The sequence below is a fragment of the Alligator mississippiensis genome, chromosome 6 (assembly GCF_030867095.1).
Source record: "Alligator mississippiensis isolate rAllMis1 chromosome 6, rAllMis1, whole genome shotgun sequence".
NCBI classification, from domain to species: domain Eukaryota; kingdom Metazoa; phylum Chordata; order Crocodylia; family Alligatoridae; genus Alligator; species Alligator mississippiensis.
Window position 1 is genome coordinate 53,426,259 of NC_081829.1, and position 22,583 is coordinate 53,448,841.

Sequence of the window (22,583 nt, forward strand, 5' to 3'; positions counted from 1 at the left end):
ACACACGACACACACCACACACACACACTACAGACACACACTACAAACACCACACACACACAGCACACACCACACACACTACAGACACACACACACCACACACAGACACACACCACACACATCACACAGACACACACACTACACACACACACTACACACACACACACACCACACAGACAGACACACAAACACCACACAGAGACACACACACACTACACGCGTAGACAGACACACACACACCACACAAACACACACACACACACATAGACACACACACGACACGCAAACTACACACAAACAGAAACACACAGAGACACACACGACACACACACACTACACACACAAGACACACAGACACACACTACACACAAACACGACACACTACACACAGACAAACACACACACTACACACAGACACACACAGAGACACACACGACACACACACTACACACAGACACACAACACACACACTATACACAGACACACAGAGACACACACGACACACACACGACACAGACACGACACACACTACACACAGGCACACACAGAGACACACACAACACACAAACACACAGAGACACACACGACACACACCACACACAGACACACACCACACACACACTAGACACGCACAGCACACGACATACACCACACACACACAGCACACACACGACACACACACACACACCACACATAGACACACACACCACACTCAGACACACACACACACACTAAACACACACAACACACACACTACACACAGACACAGAGACACACACGACACACACACTACACACAGACACACGACACACACTACACACAGACACACAGAGACACACACAACACACACACACTACACAGACACACGACACACAGACACACACGACACACACACTACACACAGGCACACACGACACACACACACAGACACACACACAGCCACACACGACACACACAGCCACACACGACACACACACACTACACACAGACACACGACACACACACTACACAGACACACACAACACACACACAACATACAAACACACAACACACACGACACAGACACACACACACACGACACACACAACACACACACAACATACAAACACACAACACACACACGACACAGACACACACACACGACACACAGAGACACACACGACACACACTACACACAGACACACGACACACACACACACTACACACAGAGACACACACGACACACAATACACACGGCACACACAGACACACACGGCACACAACACACACTACACACAGCCACACACAGACACACACGACACACAATACAAACAGACACACGACACACTACACACAGACACACACAGACACACGCACTACACACAGACACACGACACACACACGCTACACACAGACACACACAGACACACACACTACACACAGACACACACGACACACACAGACACACGACACACACACACACTACACACACACACACTACACACACACAGAGACACACAACACACACAGCCACAGACACACACGACACACACACACTACACACAGACACACGACACACACACAGACACACAGACACACGACACACACACTACACATGACACACACTACACACAGACACGACACACGACAGACACACACAGAGACACACACGACACACACACACTACAAACAGACACATGACACACTACACACAGACACTACACACACACGACAGACACACGACACACACACACTACAAACAGACACACAACACACACACGACAGACACACACAGAGACAAACACGACACACACACACTACAAGCAGACACACGACACACTAAACACAGACACACGACACACACACACTACACACAGACACACAGAGACACACGACACACACACACTACACACAGACACACGACACACACACTACACACAGACACACACAGGGACACACGACACACACACACGACACACTACACACGGACACACAGATACACACACGACACACACATGACACACAGACACGTGACACACACGACGCACAGACACACACACTACACACAGACACACGACACACACACGACACACAGACACACACGACACACAGACACACAGACACACACACGACACACACACACGACACAGACACATGACACACATGACAGACACACGACACACACACACGACAGACACACACAGACACACAGACACACGACACACAGACACACGCGACACAGACACACAGACACACACACGACACACAGACATGACACAGACATGCGACACACACACACGACACACACACACAGACACACGACACACAGACACATGACACACACACACGACGCACAGACACACACACACACGACACACAGACACGACACACACACCACACACACAGACACACACACTACACACAGACACACGACACACACACTACACACAGACACACGACACACAGACACGACACACAGACACTACAGAGACACGACACACACACAAGACACACAGACACATGACACACACGACACAGACACACGACACACACACACGACACACACACAGACACACGACACACACAGACACACACACGACACGCAGACATGACACAGACACGACAGACACACACTACATACAGACACACGACACACACTACACACAGACACACAGAGACACACATGACACACACACACACTACAAACAGACACACGACACACACACTACACACAGACACACAGAGACACACACGACACACACGGCACACACACACACTACACACGGACACACACCACACACACACTAGACACGCACAGCACACACACGACACACACCACACACACAACACACACACTGCACACATAGACACACGCACTACACACACACAACACACACACTACACAGACACACACAGAGACACACAGACACACGACACACAGACACACACTACACACAAACACGACACACACTACACACAGACACAAACACGACACACACACTACACAGACACGACACACACTACACACAGACACACGAGACACACACACACTACACACAGACACACAACACACACTACACACAGACACACATGACACACACACTACACACAGACACACGACACACACACTACACAGACACGACACACACTAAACACAGACACACAGAGACACACGACACACACTACACACAGACACGACACACACTACACACACACAGACACGACACACACACACTACACACACGCGACGCACACACTACACACAGGCACACACAGACACACCACACACCACACACACTACAGACACCACACACACACAAACACACACTACACACACACAAACACACCACACACACACACACAAACACACCACACACACACACACTACACACACATACAAACACACCACACACACCACACTACAGACACACACTACACACACACAAACACACCACACACACCACACTACAGACACACACTACACACACCACACACACACTAGACACACACCACACACACACACCACACACACACTGCAGACACACCACACACACAAGACCACACACACACTACACCACACACACCACACCCACACCCTACACACCCACACACCACACCCACACACTACACACACCACACCCACGACACACACCACACACACTACAGACACACACCACACCCACGACACACACCACACACACTACAGACACACACCACACACCCACGACACACACCACACACACTACAGACACACACCACACACCCACACCACACCCACACTACAGACACACACCACACACCACACACACACACACCACACACACACCACACACACACCACACACACACTACAGACACACACTACAGACACCACACACACACACAGCACACACACGACACACTACACACAGACACACGAGACACACACACACTACACACAGACACACGACACACACTACACACAGACACGACACACACACTACACACACACGACGCACACACTACACACAGACACACAGAGACACACACACACTACACACAGACACGACACTACACACAGACACACAGACACACATGACACACACACCACACACACTACAGACACCCACACACTAGACACCCACACACACACCACACACACTAGACACCCACACACACACTACACACACACACACCACACGCACTAGACACACACCACACCCACACACACACCACACACCCACACACACCACACCCACACCCTACCCACACACACACACAGACACACACACTACACACACACCACACACACTACAGACACACACCACACACACATGCAACACACCACACACACACTAGTCACACACCACACACACACACACTACAGACACACACCACACACACACAGCACACACAGCACACACACACTACAGACACAGACGACACACACACCACACACACACTACAGACACACACCACACAGACAGTACAGACACACTACAGACACACCACACACACCACACAGACACACCACACACACATCACAGACACACACCACACACACTACAGACACACACACCAGACACCACAGACACCACACACACACTACAGACACACACACCACACACCACACACACCACACACACACACACAAACACACACTACACACACAAACACACCACACACACACACACAAACACACCACACACACTACACACACACACAAACACACCACACACACCACACTACAGACACACACTACACACACCACACACACACTAGACACACACCACACACACACACCACACACACACTGCAGACACACCACACACACAAGACCACACACACACTACACCACACACACCACACCCACACCCTACACACCCACACACCACACCCACACACTACACACACCACACACACTACAGACACACACCACACACACACACACGACACACACCACACACACTACAGACACACACCACACCCACGACACACACCACACACCACACACACTACAGACACACACCACACCCACGACACACACCACACACACTACAGACACACACCACACACCCACACCACACACACACTACAGACACACACCACACACCCACCACACACCCACACCACACACACACTATAGACACACACTACAGACACCACACACACACACAGCACACACACGACACACACCACACACACTACAGACACACACCACACACACACTACAGACACACACACCACACACACACCCCACACACACACACTAGACACACACACCACAGACACACACACCAACTACACACTACACACACACACTACACACACACCAACTACACACTACACACACACACTGTGTGTGTATATGTATGTATGTATATATAGCCACAGATCAAGAGTCATCAGGAGTCATAAGGACGGAAGGAGAATACAAAAGCAGAGACTTGAGAGTAACCAAGTATCCTCCACCCAGATTCCTCTTTCCCGGTCCTCCCCCTCATTCCTCCTGGGTCCCACCCGATCCTTCTCGTCCTCCCTATCCCTTCCCCTAGGAGGGATCCCTCAGGCCACACCACCAGCCCATCTCATCCACCCCACTGAATGGGAGGTATGGGCCTCAGCATCCTACCACCAGACTGCTAACATGCTGATATCTGACACATAAGAGAAAGCCTGAGTGAAGCCTGCATCCTAGCCAGATGCATCTTGACTCTGATGTCAGTCCTAGGATTGGTAGTATATAGAATTGTTGGATTGCTTATATTGTTTCTTTTCTGTTATCACTGTATATCAATACATTTGCCTATTATCAAATAGAAAGGTAGTGGTCAGTCTGAGGGTAGATCCCTCCCCAGAACAAGGCATCTGGGTCCTAAATCCAGAGCCAACAAGAATATTAGTATAAAAGCCAAAGGATGTAATACTGAATTGTGGTCTAAGACAGTAATATTCCAAATAAATGCATGTGCCAATCTACTTTATTACTTTATATATGAAGAGAGATGTGCTGAACTTGCCAAACATAATTACAACGTTCAACATCAACGCTCCCACTCCATTCTCATGGAACTTCCTTATGATTTTTCATTTGCTGTGATAGATGTGTTTTGGATCAGCTACCAATCAAATCAGCCATGCTATCCACAACTGTCTGTGTTACTTAAATGTCATTCAGTTTACCATATTTCTGTTGTATTGCAATAATGCATTTGTGATATGGTCTATTTCTGCTTCTACTCAAGTCAAAGGCAATATTCCCAAATGACTTCAGCATTGCAGGCATTGGGACTTACAGGATTCCATTTAATTTATTATGTATCAGTCTGTAATTAATGTTATCATGCCTTACTATACAATAATATAATAAGTTGTGTATTGCATACTAAGGTCCTAATTTTGTATATCATTCTGTACTTGTACAGAGTCTCAGAACATCATTTAAAGCCGGGGTGCTCAATCCCTGGCCCTGGGGTTAGATTTGGACCACAGAGCTGTGTCATTTAACCCACTGAGCTCCCCAAATGTCTGGACAGTGGGTGACAGGGGAACTGTGGCAATGTTAATTGCTGCTCACTTGCTACCAAATTTCCAGAACACTAGGGGGTGACCTTCTCAGCAGCACAGCAGTGGAAAGGGATCTTGGAGTTACAGTTGAATCCAGGATGTACATGAGTTATCAATGCGATGAAGTGATCAACAAAGCTAACCACACTTTATCATGCATTAGTAGATGCATGACTAACAGGTCCAGGGAGGTAATGCTTCCTCTCTAATGCAGCACAGGTCAGGCCACAGTTGGAGCACTGTGTCCAGTTTTGGGCACAACACTTCAAGAGGGAAGCGGAAAATCTTGAGAGGTTTCAGAGAAGGGCCACTCCTATGGTGAGAGGCCTGCAGGCAAGGCCCTATGAGGAGAGACTGGGGGACCTAGATTTCTTCAGTCTTCACAAGAGAAGGCTGAGAGGTGATCTTGTGGCTGCCTAATAAATTCATCAGGGGAGGGCAGCAGGGAATAGGAGATGATCTATTTTCTAGGGCACACCTCCTGGACTAACTAGGAACAATGGCTACAAATTAACAGAGAGCAGATTTAGTTTGGACATTAGAAAGAACTTCTTCACAGTAAGGGTTGCCAGAATCTGGAATGCGCTTCGAAGGGAGGTGCTGCTCTCCCCTACCTTGGGGGATTCAAGAGGAGACTGGAGAAGCACCTAGCTGGGGTCATCTGACCCGAGTTCTTTCCTGCCCAGGGCAGGGTTCAGACTCGATGACTTACTAAGTTCCCTTCTGACCCTAACATCTACAAGTCTATGAATCTAAGTGATGCCATAATTTGGCCACTTTATAGGAAACATTATAAATATTGTTGCTGTTTTGAATTTCCTGAAGACTGTAAAGCTTTTATTTTACAAGGATAAATTTTGAAGAACTATAGAAAGACAGAACAAATATCTCATGAAAGAAAAAGTAAAAATACCAGAAGTCAAAATTCTGGTGGTGTCTAAAATAATTTCAGTTTATCTTCTGATCAAAGTGAGCAACTCCTATTGTTTTGGATCTATTTTGAACTATGCCTGAGGCACAATACTAAGAATTACAAATAAGTGGGCAAAAATAAATATAAGCAAGTGTAGGGGGAGCCATTTTAAGGAAGGCAAATTTATCATACTATTATTATACAGTATTGGAAAGGGAAAGATGTTGCAGGTAACCTGACTTGTGGTCAGAGTAAGGGTGATTTCAGAGAAATAGTTTGGTTAAGGTATGAGGTTTTCCCCTTTGCTTAGGTGATAGAATGAGACAGATCAGTAGGGAAGTGGAAGGGGAGGAAAACAGGAAAACTAGAAAAGGGGAGTCAACCTGGCTGACTGCTGGGAGGAGCAGTCAGCCGGGTCAGACCGCTCACAAAGGTTCCTTGCTGAGATACAGGACCTCCACTTATCCCAGGAGGTGCAGAGTTCCACCAGGGGGAATGCCCTGCCAGATCTGATCCTGGCCACAGGCAAAGACCTGGTGAGGGGACTCCATGTTCTTGACCACCTGGGCAACAGTGATCATCACCTACTGGAATTCACCTTCCAACGCAGGGTGTCAAGGGCCTGCAGCAAGGCAGTAGCCCTTGACTTCAAGAGGGCCAACTTCAATGAGTTGAGGAGATTGATAGCAGAGCCACTGGGGTCCTGGAGGGTAGGGGAACAGGGTGTTCAAGATGAGTGGACGTTCCTTAAGGAAACAGTCCTCCGAGCTCAAGGGGTGACAGACCCAAAGAGAATCAAGGGGGGCAAGAGTGCTCAAAAGCACCCCTCCCCCACCCCCCGGCTCACCAAAGGCATTCAGGAATGCCTGAAAGCCAAAAAGGAGGCATACACTCAGTGGAAGGGAGGGGCTATCACCAAAGAGGAGTATACCTCCTTCGCTCGGGTCTGTAGGGGGGCTGTGAGGAAAGCTAAGGCAGATACGGAACTAGGGCTAGCATCAAGGATCAAGGACAACAAAAGAAGTCATTTTTTAAATACATAGGGAGTATGAATAAAGGCACTGGGTATCATGGGGCCCCTGCAGGATACGCTTGGCAATCTGGTAGTTGCACCAGAGGAAAAGGAAGACCTTTTTAACAATTTCTTTGCCTCCATTTTCTTGTGCAGGGACTGGGACGCACCCACTGAGATTCAGGAGAGACTCTGCCAGGCCTTGGGTCAGGGAGGACCAAATTAGGGAACTTCTGGAGGGGCTGGACATTTTCAAATCAGCAGGTCCAGATGCTGAGGGAATTGGCAAGGGTTCTGAGGGAATTGGCAGGGGTTATCGAGGGGCCCCTGGCATGGCTTTACAAGCACTCATAGTGCTCTAGCCAGGTGCCAGATGACTGGAAGAAGGCCAATGTGGCCATTTTCAAAAAAGGAAGGAAAGAGGACCCGGGCAACTATAGGCCCATTAGTCTTACTTCAATCCTGATAAAGCTCTTCGAGAAAATTATCCAGGAGCACATCTGGGAAGGACCAGCAGCGGGGATGATGCTCAGGGGCAACCAGCATGGCTTCATTAGGTGCAGGTCCTGTCAGACCAATCTGATTGTCTTCTATGATCAGGTCACAAAATCACTGGACACAGGTGTCACGGTGGATGTAGACTTTCTGAACTTCAGGAAGGCCTTTGACACTGTCTCCCACCCCATTCTCATCAAAAAGCTAGGCGACTGTGGCATTGATGCCTATACAGTCAGATGGGTTGCAAATTGGCTGAGGGACCGCACCCAGAGAATGGTGGAGGACTGGTCATATTCGACCTGGAGGGATGTGGGTAGTGGAGTCCCCCAGGGCTCTGTCCTCAGGCCCACACTGTTCAGTCTCTTTATTAGTGACTTGGACGAGAGGGTGAAAGGCACCCTCTTCAAATTCATTGATGACACCAAGATTTGGGGCGAGGTGGGCACGCTAGAAGGGAGGGACAGGTTACAGCTGGACCTGGACAGGTTACAGGGATGGGCGAATGAGGATAGAATGGGACTCAATACTAACAAGTGCAGGGTACTGCCCTTGGGCAGTAAGAACCAGCAGCATACCTATAGCCTGGGGAACTCCCTTCTCGAAAGCACAGTGGCAGAAAGAGATCTTGGAGTCATTATTAATTCCAAAATGAACATGGGCCACCAATGTTAGGATGCGGTCAGTAAGGCTAAGTGCACCTTGTCATGGATCCACAGATGCATCACAAGCAGGGCCAAGGAGGTGATCCTCCCCCTCTACAAGATGCTGCTCAGGCCACAGTTCAAGTACTGCATCTGGTTCTGGGCACTGCACTTTAGGAGGGATGTGGCCAGCACTAAGAGGGTCCAGAGGAGGGCCACTCGCGTGATCCAGGGACAGCAGGGCAGACCCTATAAGGAGAGGCTATGGGACCTGAACCTGTTTAGCCTTCACAAGAGAAGGCTGAGCGGGGATCTGGTGGCCATCTACAAACTTACCAGGATGGACCAGCGGGGAATGGGAGAAATGCTGTTCCCACAAGCACCTCCCTGACTAACAAGGAATAACAGCCATAAGTTGTTTGAGAGTAGGTTCAGGCTGGATATTAGAAGGCACTACTTCACACTCAGGGTGGCTAGGATCTGGAACCAACTTCCAAGGGAAGTGGTGCTGGCTCCTACCTTGGGGGTCTTTAAGAGGAGGCTGGATAGTTACCTAGCTGGGGTCATATGAGCCAAGTATTCTCTCCTGCCCGGGGCAAGGGGTCGGACTTGAAGATCTACCTAGGTCTCTTCCGACCGTACATCTATGAATCTATGAACATATTTAATTTGGTAATGGAGTGTCAAATAACCATACAGAAAAAACTCTAGCAGTTTATAAAAATCAGGGGATATAAGAAGGCTATTGACACCAATGCTTTGATGACTGCAGAAACCTGCATTTTCTCTCACTCAATACTGGGAAAAGATCAGAAAAAAAAATCAAATTCATTATCTGTTAGAGCTATCTCCCCTGTGCACAAGGGACATAGACAATGCAATCTGCTGTACATACAAAAACACTATCACAAAGGAGGAGGCTACCCATATGGGAATATCTGTTCAAAGAACACTTCCAGAAAATAACTATATAACTATAGGAGAATCAGCTATGCACAGTACATCAAATCACCCAGAATAAAATGAGAAACAACTGGGAGGGAAGACTTGACACTGACAATGTCAAGAAGCACAAAAGCAGATATTGGAATTAATGGATGTTATAAATGTGCTCCGAAAACCACACTAATTAAAAGCACCCAGAGCCTCACATGCATCAGCATCCCCACCCTGAAAAATGGTGGCAGAGCACTTTGAACTAAAGCTCATTGAACAGACTTAACTTTAAAGTGCCCTGCCACCATTTTTCAGTGTGGTGACACTGACACATGTGATGCTGGAGTCTACCAGAGCACAGTAATTACCACACACCAGCTGACTCAGTTGAGTCTGTTTTGATGCGCTGTAATTACAGCGTGTTGGAACAGCCTCTCTGCACATGAATAGGAGCCCAATGTGGTGTCCCTTTCTTAATAGGCACAACTCTTCTAAGTAAAAAAAAATAAAAAAAATAGTACTGATCTAAGCCAGGGATGGCCAAGCTATGGCAAGAGTTCCAGAAATGGTACAGACATTCTATGCACATGATACATGGCACATCTGAAAGGGATCAGGGGACACATCAGCAGATAGGGAAGGGAAAAAAAAGCAGAGCAGCAGATCAGATGGGAGAATGGGATTGGTTTGTACTTAGACAGGACAAAGGACTTACTCTGTGGCATGTCTGCCAAAAAAGTTGGCCCCACTAATCTAAGCAATACAGCATGCAGGTAAATATTTTGTAAAAGTGCTATGCACAACTGTGGAGTGGTATAAATAATGTTACAAATAATATGAAATAGTTTAAAGTATCAAAATTATTGGCAAGATTTCATGACTGAACAGCTGTTTATTTGAAGAAAAAAAAAATTAAAAACCCCAAACTGCTAGAGCATGCCATTTCAAATGAGACACATCCATTAGAACTGACATATGTCAGAACCAAACCTTCCTTCATTTTGCCCTTTAGTTATCAGTGAAGTTGCTAGTGGATTTGTGGAACGAGTCATTGGGCGTGTCCAAACGAGCGTGCATGTGCATCTTGCAGCATCTCAAAGCCCTTTGAGACACTGCAAGAGACACATGTGGGAATGAAAAAAAGTTCCCCACGCTGCAAATTTGCAGCGCAGGAGTAAAATTAGGCCCTGGATATCCAGGGATCAAAAAACCCACAAGGGGAAAAAAGCAGGGTAAGGCATGGTCCCAGACCACAACGGCAGGCAACTGGAGGCTCGGTCCTCTACAGTGATGCTCTGGTAGCCAGCCAGAGCATCTCTATGGCTGGCCCTCACCCTGGTGCTGAAGCATGCTACCTTTCCATGCAGACCAGGCAGCGTGCCAGCTGCAGTGAGCTGGACCTGGACTCCTGCCAGTAAGTAGGGGTGATGGGGGCTGGACAAGGGAGGAAGGGACCATGGGGGAACCCCCACTGGTGCTGCACACTCCCCCAGTCCCTCAGATCACTGCACCGCCTGGCCTGCATCCTGAGCCCTCCCGATAGCTGCCCTGCTCGGCCCCATCCCCTGCCTGCCCCTGATTGCTGCCCCGCCCGGCTCCAGCATCCCAGCAATTAAAATCATAATTAAAAAAAAGCCCCACATTCAGCTGTTGTTGGGGTCACTGGGGCCTAGTGGAAGAGGCCCCACTTTACAGTGTCAGGTGACAGCTGCAGCTTCCCCAGCTGCCCGACACCAATTTGCACCAGACGAAAGTTCATGTCCGGGCATGTGCGCTGAAGCCAAAAGCCCTGGCTTAAATTAGCACCGCTTCTATTTGAGCTACTGCAAGTGCACATGCTTACATGTGTGGATGCATCTATGGGTTGCGTCCATGCAAGCATGGACTTTTGGTTCCCCAAGGACAAGCAGGACACCTTGTGCCACCAGTATGTGTCCCCAGGGAATGACTGTGCAATGCCAAAATAGTTACACTGGCGGGGGGGAAGAGGGGGAAGGGTTCCGTAGCTTTTTACAGGGCATGTGGCAATTTACTCTGGGTGGGGTAGGGGAGGCTGGGGCCAGCACTGCGCTGGCCCCAGGAGCCTTACCTCGGGTCCTGGGGGCCTCCTGGGACTGCAGCATTGCTGATCCTGTTACTTGGAGCCTGGCCAGCAGCCGGAGTGTGGCTCTAGCCAGCCAGGCTCCGGTTTTGAGTGGCACATGCTGCCCCCACATGTGCTGCTTCACTTTTTTTTTTTTTTTTTTTGCCCAGGTTTTTTGACCCCTGGATATCCCCACAAGGGTATCCAGGGGTCAAAAAACAAAAGCAAAAAAACCCCCACAAGCCAAAAACCTCTGCTCTTTCCTTGCAGGACAGAGAATAACTGAATGTGTGATATGTGCCACCACAGACACGTCTGTGGCACCATATACTGCACAGCTATGCTCAGCTGGACACGGCCATGAAGGCCTATCAGATGGTAGATTTCCCAGCTTGTCTGTGGTGGACTTACATGCATTCTGTCATTTTGCACTCAGTACTGCCACAAGCCATGGACAAAATAATAATTTCAATGCAATTCTTAATACTAAAACAATAGTCAAGGAGCTGGAGTGATCATTTGTTCCATGAGTGAGATACCATGGAGCCAGTGCTCTCCTTCCTTCACTGCCTCCACCTTGTGGGGAGAGCAGGAGTATGGGAGATGAAGGACTCTGGGTGACCTCCACACCTGACAGAAGCATACATCCATTCCAGTTAGTGCAGGAGTGGAGAGATCTCCCTGGTCAGAAGTGATCTAATTTTCTTGCAAAAGAGCTAGTTCTCTTCTGGCGAGAAACACTTTGAACGGTTGTATGTTCTTTCTGTGCCAGGAGAAAGGCTTTTCTCCCAGCACAAATGCAACATGCATCCATGACAAAGATTGGTACATAATGTCACTGGATCACCTTCATAAAGTCACGTGTGAAGCTGAAACATCAGCAACTCATGGAAATGTAGAACATTGCATTACCCATTAGACAATGCAAATTATGCCCCCAATCCTTCTAGCTGAGGCAAGCAAAACCAACACAAAAATATTTATTGCAAAAGTTCCCATTCCATATTTCATTTCACCCACTATAGCCTGAAACACCATGTAAAAGCTACAGAAAAAAAAAAGGGAATAATTATTTTTATGTATTATGGATGAGGGTTTGAGATGCAATTAGTTTATGTTTGTAAAGTGCTGTAAGTGACAGAGGCAGGAATAGAATTCAGGATTTAATGAATCCCTGCTCAGGGATTAATTTTCCAGAGAACATGCCCCAAGGCATACTATGTTGCTAATCTCTTCCTCAAAAAGCTCTTATGCAATCCACAGGTTTGAATTTTCAAGCAAAAGCAATATTGCTATGTTTTTAAACAAATATCCAGACAAAAAAAAATTGTGAAATTTTACAATTGTTCAAAATTTCATGCAATTCCATTTATTATCCAAAAATCTGTAAACCAGAAATTTTCTGGAAAAAGATGTGAATATTATACAAGCATGTACACATACATATAGTGTTTAGATACACACACATATTTACTGGATTTGCATATTCCCAATAACATCCTAAGTACTTTTCAGCATGTGTTGTATACAGCTGAGGATTTTTCTCTCAATGTTTTCAATTGTAACGATGTCAAACACAGGAAGATGTGTGTGTGGATAAATGTACTTTTCAGTAATTTTTGTCCTCAAAATGTTTACCTGTCTGCGAAGGTCTCGCGTTTTCTTGCACATGTTATCTATTGCACTATTCAGGGCATTATTCTTGTCTTTCTTGTCAGCCTGAAACAAAACAAAGCCTATTCAGTTTTAACTTCCATGTCTCCTGTTCAGAAAAGCATTTAAAGAATTTGATTGACTTGCAGTGTGTGCTTTGATCTCATTAGGTCAATGTGACTCCTGCAAATACTTAAGTGTTTCAAGAATAGGGATCACCTTGCTGAATCAGGACCTCTGAGTAGACTGTCAGCTTGTAATATCAAGCACAACACATTCAGAATAGGTTGTGTATTTACAACTAAATCAACTAAAGATTATATATTTTACACTCTGAACTGCCATAACATTTACTTTTTCAGCATTAATTGAAGTTCAGCATAACATGTTTAGTGGTAGGTTGAATGTACACTCCATTATCATCACATGTATGAGAAAAACTTTGTTGTATATTTGCCTGTAGTTTAAGAGGATCAGATGCCTGTGATACAATTTGACAGTTTTTCAACTCGTATAATCTACAATATTTATTTCTAATTTCTGTAAAACTACACCCAGGACACTTCTACATGAAACACTTTACTGCACAGTAAACTAATCTACTTAGCAGTAAAGCATCACTGTCTACACATACATGACATTTACTCTGCAGTAAATTAGTTTACTGTGTGATTAGCTAGTACCTGTAGATACAGGTAGTAGATTAACCATGCAGCAGCTACTGCACAGTAGTGCACATGTAGAAGCTCACCGGGAGCAAATCTGCTCCTGTTCAGCTTCACCATCAGGGGCCTAGCCTCCTGCCTCAGGCAGAGCCACATGACAGGGATTCCTCCATAGCTATCCCAGGCTGGCTTTCAGATCCCTGGCCTGACTCTCCAGGCATAGGCTAGCTGCAGCAGCACCTCAGCTCTTCCCCTGGAGCCCATGCCTCTGGCTGCCTGTCCCCCAGGCACCATGTCTCCCTGCTGCAGGCATATGACAAGTGCTGATGGCACCCAGGTTCCCTGTCTGAGCCCCCAAGGTCCCTGCCAGCACCTGGGATAGAAGTGTCCCTGATGCCCACATAAGCCCACATGAGCCCACATCTATCAGCCCACATCTATGAGGCCATGGCAGCCCACATGCAGCAGCACAGCCACAAGCAGTCTGGGTAGCAGTGCCACATGAAGATCAAGGTCCAACAGGCCCAGTGGGTCCATGTCACAGATCACAACCAGTGGTCCAGGGCTGCCAGGACCATGCTCTTCATGCAGCAACTGGACTTCATCCTGGCCATGAGGAAATGTGGACACAACCGGTATGTCTACTCCAGCACAGGCAGGCTCCTGAAGCCAGCACTGTGGGCCAGAGCTGATGAAGACTCTCTGGGGAAGGGTCCCTCAGGGCACCAGGGGCAGGACCCAGTGTGCTTCCTACCCTCAGCCTCAGCTGGCAGCGCAGGTAGCCTAGCCTGCCACCTGTCCACTGTCCCACCAACTCTGGCATGCACCCTGTGACAAGGAGCTCTAGCTCCTCCCCAGAGGGGGCCACTATCCAGGAAGCAGGTGCTGTGCCACCATACCCTGGGGCACTACAGGCAGCCAGACCACCTCGCCACCACTAGGAACAGAGTCAGACTGCTGGGACTGCTTGCCACACCCATCTGATAAGCCCCACACAGGAAGGAGGGGGAAGGGACCTCTGCATCCACCCATGCCCATGCCAACTTATCTACGTGCCTCTGAGCTACACACCTGGAGCCAAGGGTCCCACAGGGAGGGAGAGTCATGCCCTCCCCTGCCAACCCTTTCCTCCTTACCCTGCCTCAGTGAGCTGCCTCCAGACTTTCTGGCCCCAACACACAGAGAGGCAGGAGGCAGTGCGGAACTTTACTGAGCATGCAACTGCCTCTCTGCTAGGCAACCAGGGGCATCACATGCACAAAAATTCATCACTGGCAGCAGCGATCTCCTCCTCAGCTGCAGAAGTCAAGAACTCATAGCATAGGCAGAGATACTCCTCCAGGTGGCAGCACACATTACAAGGAAGTGCAGGCCTGCCTGGGGTGCCATTGAAGCTCAGGTCCCTGCACCACATTCTCAGATGCACCCAGGGCATGATGGCGATCAGAAGCAGCAGATTCTAGTGGGTCAGCCACCCCTTGGTGCTCTCAATCAGCTCATCACAGTGCACCCAGTAGACTCTCAGCAGTGGCATGCTTGGTGCACAGGCCATATGTGGCAGGGGCCCTGACCTGGGATGCCTTTCTGGATAGAGCCACCAGGGGGAGGAGGGAGTGTTATCAGCTCTGCATCCCAGCTGGGCAGAAGCCCCTCACCCCCCAACCCTCAGTGCCACAGATCTGGCAGCACAGGAGAAAACTACCTGGCCTGTAGGGTGGAGAAGGGGGCGGGAGGGGACGGGGGGGGGGAGTTGGTCCAGAGCTGCCATAGCAGCTGCTGGCAGGAGCTAGTCCTGGCCCATCCTGTGCAGGGGACAAGGAAGGGAGGCTGCCTGCTACAGGTGGCAAGCATCCCACCTGCCCCCATAGAGGAAACAGGAACAGAGGGTTCGGTCAGCAGTCAACTGTGGCAGGGCCCACTGAGCCAATTTACCATGGTTCCTGTGCACATACGACCCCTGATGAGGCCATACAGTGCACAGCCCCTCAGTACAGTGCATATTATCTCTGAAATGTTGCAAACTCTCACAAAGAGCCTCCCTCTCCTGGCTCTACAGGTTCAGCAGCTATACACAGTGGGGATGTGCCTATAAGGTCACCGCCACCATTGGCCAGCACCCTCTGCATGTACCACCTCCTGCAGCAGTGCACACAGGACCACACCTTCCTCCTGGACCAGCTAGTTACAATGATTGAGAAGAAGCTCATCGATTCATAGGCCTGGAAAGCGCAGGACCTAGAGCAGGAGCAAGAGAACTATGTCTTCCAGGCTCCTTGCCCTCAAAGAGAGAGACACTGTCCTCCTTGAGAGGATGCTTAAAGCCCATGAATGGCAGGCTGCCATGATGGCCCAGGCAATGGAGGAAATGGAGGAGGAAGGCTGGGTGCTGGACACCATCCTGGCCATGGCAGATACCTTCATGCTGCTGAGCACCTAATCCCCAGCCCCAGCCCTGCCTAGTCACTCACAGCCCAGCACCAAGCTTCCCAGTTGGCTTTGGATGAGGTCCAGTACCACCTGCAGTGGACAGTGCCCACTGCTCTTGTGTTAGGTCCCCTAGCAGCCTAGCCACCCACCTGGGCAGCTGTCCACTGCTCACCCAGCCTCCATGCAACCCCTGAGTGGGAGCTGCCAGCAGCTGAGCCAACTCTGCACATGGTGCCTGGGGGCCCCAGACCCAGGGTGAAGGAGGGGGATCAAGTTAAGCAGGCTGGACAGTGCCCACCCTCATACCTGGGTGACCCCCAGACTATAGGCTTTGCCATGGCATCCACATCCATGGCAATGCCACCAGAGGCTGGAGTGCCAGGCACCTCTCCCTGGGATCTGTCATAGACACCTCCACCCCAGTTCTCCCTCCTTGCAGTTCAGAAAGTACATTGCACATGTTGCATGGGAAGCAGGACCTTTATTGTTGGTGCGTGTTGGGGTTAATGAGGGGTTTCATAGAGTCATAAATTGTAAGGCTAGAAGGGTCAAGTGACCCCCAGCAAGGTGACCATTCAGTCTCCTCTTGAAAATTTCCAGAGTAGGTGATTGTACCACCTCTAAAGGGACCTTATTCCAGTCTGGACACCCTGACTGTGAACAAGATTTCCTAATGAGTCTGCAAATGGTCTTCCAGGAGTTTGTGGCTATTATTCCTGTTTTTCCCCAAGAACGCCCTGGTGAACAGCCATAACAGCTGTTCACTGAGCCCTTGATGTACTCCCCTACGTAGCAGTAAACTGCTACCAAGTACCCTCTCAGTCTTCTCTTTTTCAGCTTCAAGAGTCCCAGGTCCCTCAGCTTTTCCTCATATGGCTTGCTGTGCAAGTCTCTGATCATATGGATGGCTCCTCTCTGAACTATCTCAAGCTTATCCATGTCCTTGTTAAAATGTGGTACCCAGAACTGGGTGCATTACTGGGAGAGAGGGAAGGAGTGAGGAAGTGTACTGCTGGGGAAGGAGGGAAGAAGGGGGTCTGATAGAGCGAAATGAAGTTTGGTGCTTGTTGCACACTGTCCATAGTGAGCACTCATGGTCTTGGGCTTGCCCTGCAGATCTGGCGTTCATGGAAAGCTTCCCAGGGGCCATACTGCAACAGGGTGGAGGAGGACAAGGTCCACAAGTGCCTTGTGGACATGGTGCCCTGTCTGCCACTGCCAGGGAGGAAGGGTGAGGAGAGTCCATGGCACACAGCCACAAGCTCCTGGGACAGCATCCCCTGCCAGCCTAAGCCTGCTCCCAGACCACCCCTGCCAACCTGAGGCTGCCCCCCTGAGCCCTCTGCCAGGCTGCACCTGCCTCTGGAGCTCCCTGACACCCAGACAGCTGCAGCTGGAGCCTGAAGTTCCCCTTGGCTGCTGCAGGGGGTGCAGATCAGGGCAAGAGTAGGCCTGGAACTTCCTACTCCCATAAGGAGCAAATCTGTGGAATGTTTACTGCAAATCTGTGAAATGTTTCTGGGGAAGGGAGAAAATATTACTGGGGGGGGGCTGGGCAGGTGTGCATTTACGCGCACACACCCCACCCCCCAGCCAGTAAGTCTGTCATGGGGGAGCAGATTGAGGCCCCCACAGTGAGGGAGGGAGTGGGGAAGAGGCAGGGGCTGCAGTGAATGGGGCCCCAAGGTGGGTTGTGGGACACTTGGAACCTGGGAGGCTTGTCCAGTGATCCAGGGGGGCTCCCGCTACTGTCCGCACCCTGGGGGAAGACCCGGGGGGCACGTGCCCCCTGGATCTGTGCATGGGGTGGAGACAGACTGCCACTCCAGGCTGAGTTCTGCACCCCATGCATGGCAGGCACATGGCATCATGCTGCTTGGGGGCAGTGGCAGAGGGGCACAGAGTCCAGCCTGCAGCAGAGCCACCTACACCCCACATAGATCTGAGAGGCACTTGCCCCCTGGGTCTCCCCCAAGATTCTCACAGCTGTAAGAGCCTCTCCCACCCCCATGGATAAACCACATGGGCTCTGAGCATCGTATGACCCACCCCAGCCCCAGGGTCCCATTCAACTAGCCCCTGCCCCTGCTCCACTTCCTCCCTTACCATGGGGGGTTGCCCTCCCCCCAACACACCACTGCCCCACAACAGACTTACCTGCTGTGCTGGGCAGTGCTCCACATGCTGCCGGGCTGCTGCAGGCTTTGGCTGCGTGTCTGTGAGTGCATTCCCCTCCCCACCCAGAGCCTGCACCCAGGCTGCTCTGCAGCCCTACCTGCTACCCCATGTTTGGGAGGGCTAAGCCCTGTTAGCCCAGGTCTTCCACCACCTATGCTTACTGTGTGGTAAACCTAAATTACATTAATAGCGTGTGTAGATGCACCCCCAGAGATGTAAAAAGGAATTTTGGTGCTCTGGAAAGGATAGAGGGGGCTGTGCTGAGCATCAATCCTACATACCAGCACATGGGCTGCTCCTGCAGCATGGACTACTGCAGTGTGAGCTCCTCAGGGACTGCCATACTGGAGTACACTCTAAATGGGTAGCTGGGGCTAGTTCCCCAGTCGCTCACCCCGATCTAGTCAGGGGTTGGACTAGATTCCTTCCAAACCCCAATTTTCTATGATTCTATCATTCTATTTGTGCTACTGACTATAATATTGAGTTTTAAAATGCTCAAGATATTCAGTACCAATTTAATTCATGTAACAAGTAGAAATTAGCCATACCATATTTACTTGTATACCACATAAGGTGCAACTCTTATTTTGCAGGGTGTTTTGATAAAGAAGAATGAAGGAAAAATAGATATTTCTAGAATTTTAATTGCCACAGGACAGGTTCAATACAGCTGAACACTGGTCTGAGGTGGGAAGCACAGAATCATAGAAAGAATCATAAAAAGAAGGACCAGAAGGGTCCTATAAGATCATCAAGTCTAATCCCCTGCCATGGGCAGGAGGTACTTGGACTCAAACAAGCTCAAAAAGGTATTTGTCCAGCCTCCTCTTAAATACTTCCAGAGATGGTGCCGGCACCATCTCTGTTGGAAGTGTGTTCCAGATTCTAGTTATCCATACAGAAAATAAGTTTTTCCTTATATCCAGCTGAAACTTTTCTTCAACTAGCTTGTATCCATTGGTCCATGTCTTCCTGGGGGTGGGGAGGAAGGGGGCTTTTCTGAAAACTTGTTCACCTAGGTTCTGGTATACTCCCTTGACATATTTGTAGGTGGCTATCAAGTCACCTCTCAGCCTTTTTATAGAAAGGGAGGAAACCACTCCTCAGCATCACAGAATCTGTAGCTTCATCTTCAGAACTAGTTTTAAATTTCTCACAGCTGGTGCTTAATTGGAAGTGGCCTTTGGCTGTTCAGCATCTGTGACAGGTTAACACCAACTGTGACTGAAGGGGGGCTCTCTGCCTCTCCCTCTTGGGCTGGGAGACAAGCACAGCCACAATATGGCAGTCATTACATATTTCAGTCAGCTACCACATTTAAGATATACACCCCAATTTTGGAGGACTTTTTTCAGGAGAAGTTGTGTGTGATAATATGGAGTATGAAATATGGTACTTTTAATCTAATGACACATTCTGTTGAACTTCAAAAAGAAAAGAAAAGCCTTGGGAATTTTTAGATCATGCCATGCATGCCATCCTCACAGTTTAAGTAGTGCAGTTTTTGTCTTCAGACTGGACTCTCTTCTTCCATTTGAAAAGCATGGCTTCTATTTTCTGCAGTATTTGCTATCATTGTCTCCATGTAACTCTGCTATGAGGTCATTTTGTTTAGGAATTGCTGTGGTCATATCATACTCAAAAATAACATATACAGTATATGCACAGGCAAATCCAGGAATTTGAAAGAGACGGTATGACAGATACAACTGGTGCCACAAGGATGGCTGTATATTCCACAGCTCCCAGTGCTCCCAACACCTTCATCTTCCCCATGCCCACTTCCAGCTTGAGCTGTTCCACCACATGCCAGTCCTCACGCTGGTGTTGGAAGACATGCCAACAATTCCAGGGCCCTAGACCTGTTCTCCCTGTGGAGTCCAGGAAGCAGGAAGTGAGCTTAGACCATGGGGAGGAGGATGAGGGCGAGACATGGCTAGAGCCTGCTGGCCAACAGGAGACACCCAGGTGAGCTGGACAGGAAGCAAGTGTACAAGGGGGATATATACACTGCTGCAACTATCCTGGGTATGGAGGTGGGGAGGTAGCTTTGTGCAGCTGCTCCCTGCAGGGAAGGAGTTCTGGGCTCAGCCCCAGTGACTTCCCTCGAAGGCTAGACAGGGGCTACATATCCCAAAAGTTCACTGTACTACACAGCAGAAGAGGAGTGAGATGGTACCAGGGCACCACCTGGATCCACCCCGGAGTATATGAGGGTGCAAGAATTCTGAACAAATTTCTTTCTGCAAAACTGTCATATTTATTAACCCAATATCAAAAAAGTTGAATTGCTCTGTTCTAAAAGAAAGATACACACATTTCCCCTGTATTATTAATATATTGTCATGCCTATAGTAATTAATTATGTGTATTATAATTAATGTGATACATATAATATTTCAGTGTACAAGGCTAGATTGCCATTTGTGCCAAAGTAGTATAACAATATAAATCTTCAGAAAAATCATTATGTTTGGAATGTATAGATAGCACTTTAACAAATCTATTTTATACCAATCTGGTTGACATTCCATCTTGCTTTGCAAAATTGCATCAGGATTTTTCATCAATTTCTGACAATAAAATTAATATGCAATATAGCATTTTTCCCCCTCATATAAAACATGTAACTTTGTTCTGAAACCCAGCTGCTGGAAATTAGAGTGTGTGCACTGTATGCAAATAATATGGTAACTGCAATTTCTGCTAGATAAAAGCAAGGTAAAGTCTGCATGCAATCTCACATGCATATATACTTATCTAGGTTGTTTAAATAGAATAAGATATTCAATTTTAGATACATTACCCAGAACCAAAGAGGGAACAAGGAAGACTGGGAAAAAACTACCAAGAATGACGCACTACCATTTTAAAGGTTTGTATAGGATCCGTGAATGTAAATCCAACATGTTGAAAAGATTGTCATATTTTCTGTGGACTTTCAGACAGGTTATATTATTCTACTTACCCATTGTACCTATAGTTGATTACTACCTCCTATGCCTCATAGACAATGGAAATACTAGTACAGTTTCACCTTAAAAACCTCA

General features: G+C 48.5%; 1 protein-coding gene across 1 annotated transcript in view; it reads right to left on the reverse strand.

The window, feature by feature from the left end:
• Positions 1 to 22,583, reverse strand: part of CTNNA3 (catenin alpha 3) — a 1,574,321-nt gene that overhangs the window by 716,693 nt on the left and 835,045 nt on the right. Inside the window, 1 exon segment of the mRNA XM_059729874.1 lies at positions 14,246 to 14,326. Within this exon segment, the coding sequence (XP_059585857.1) occupies positions 14,246 to 14,326 (81 nt within the window).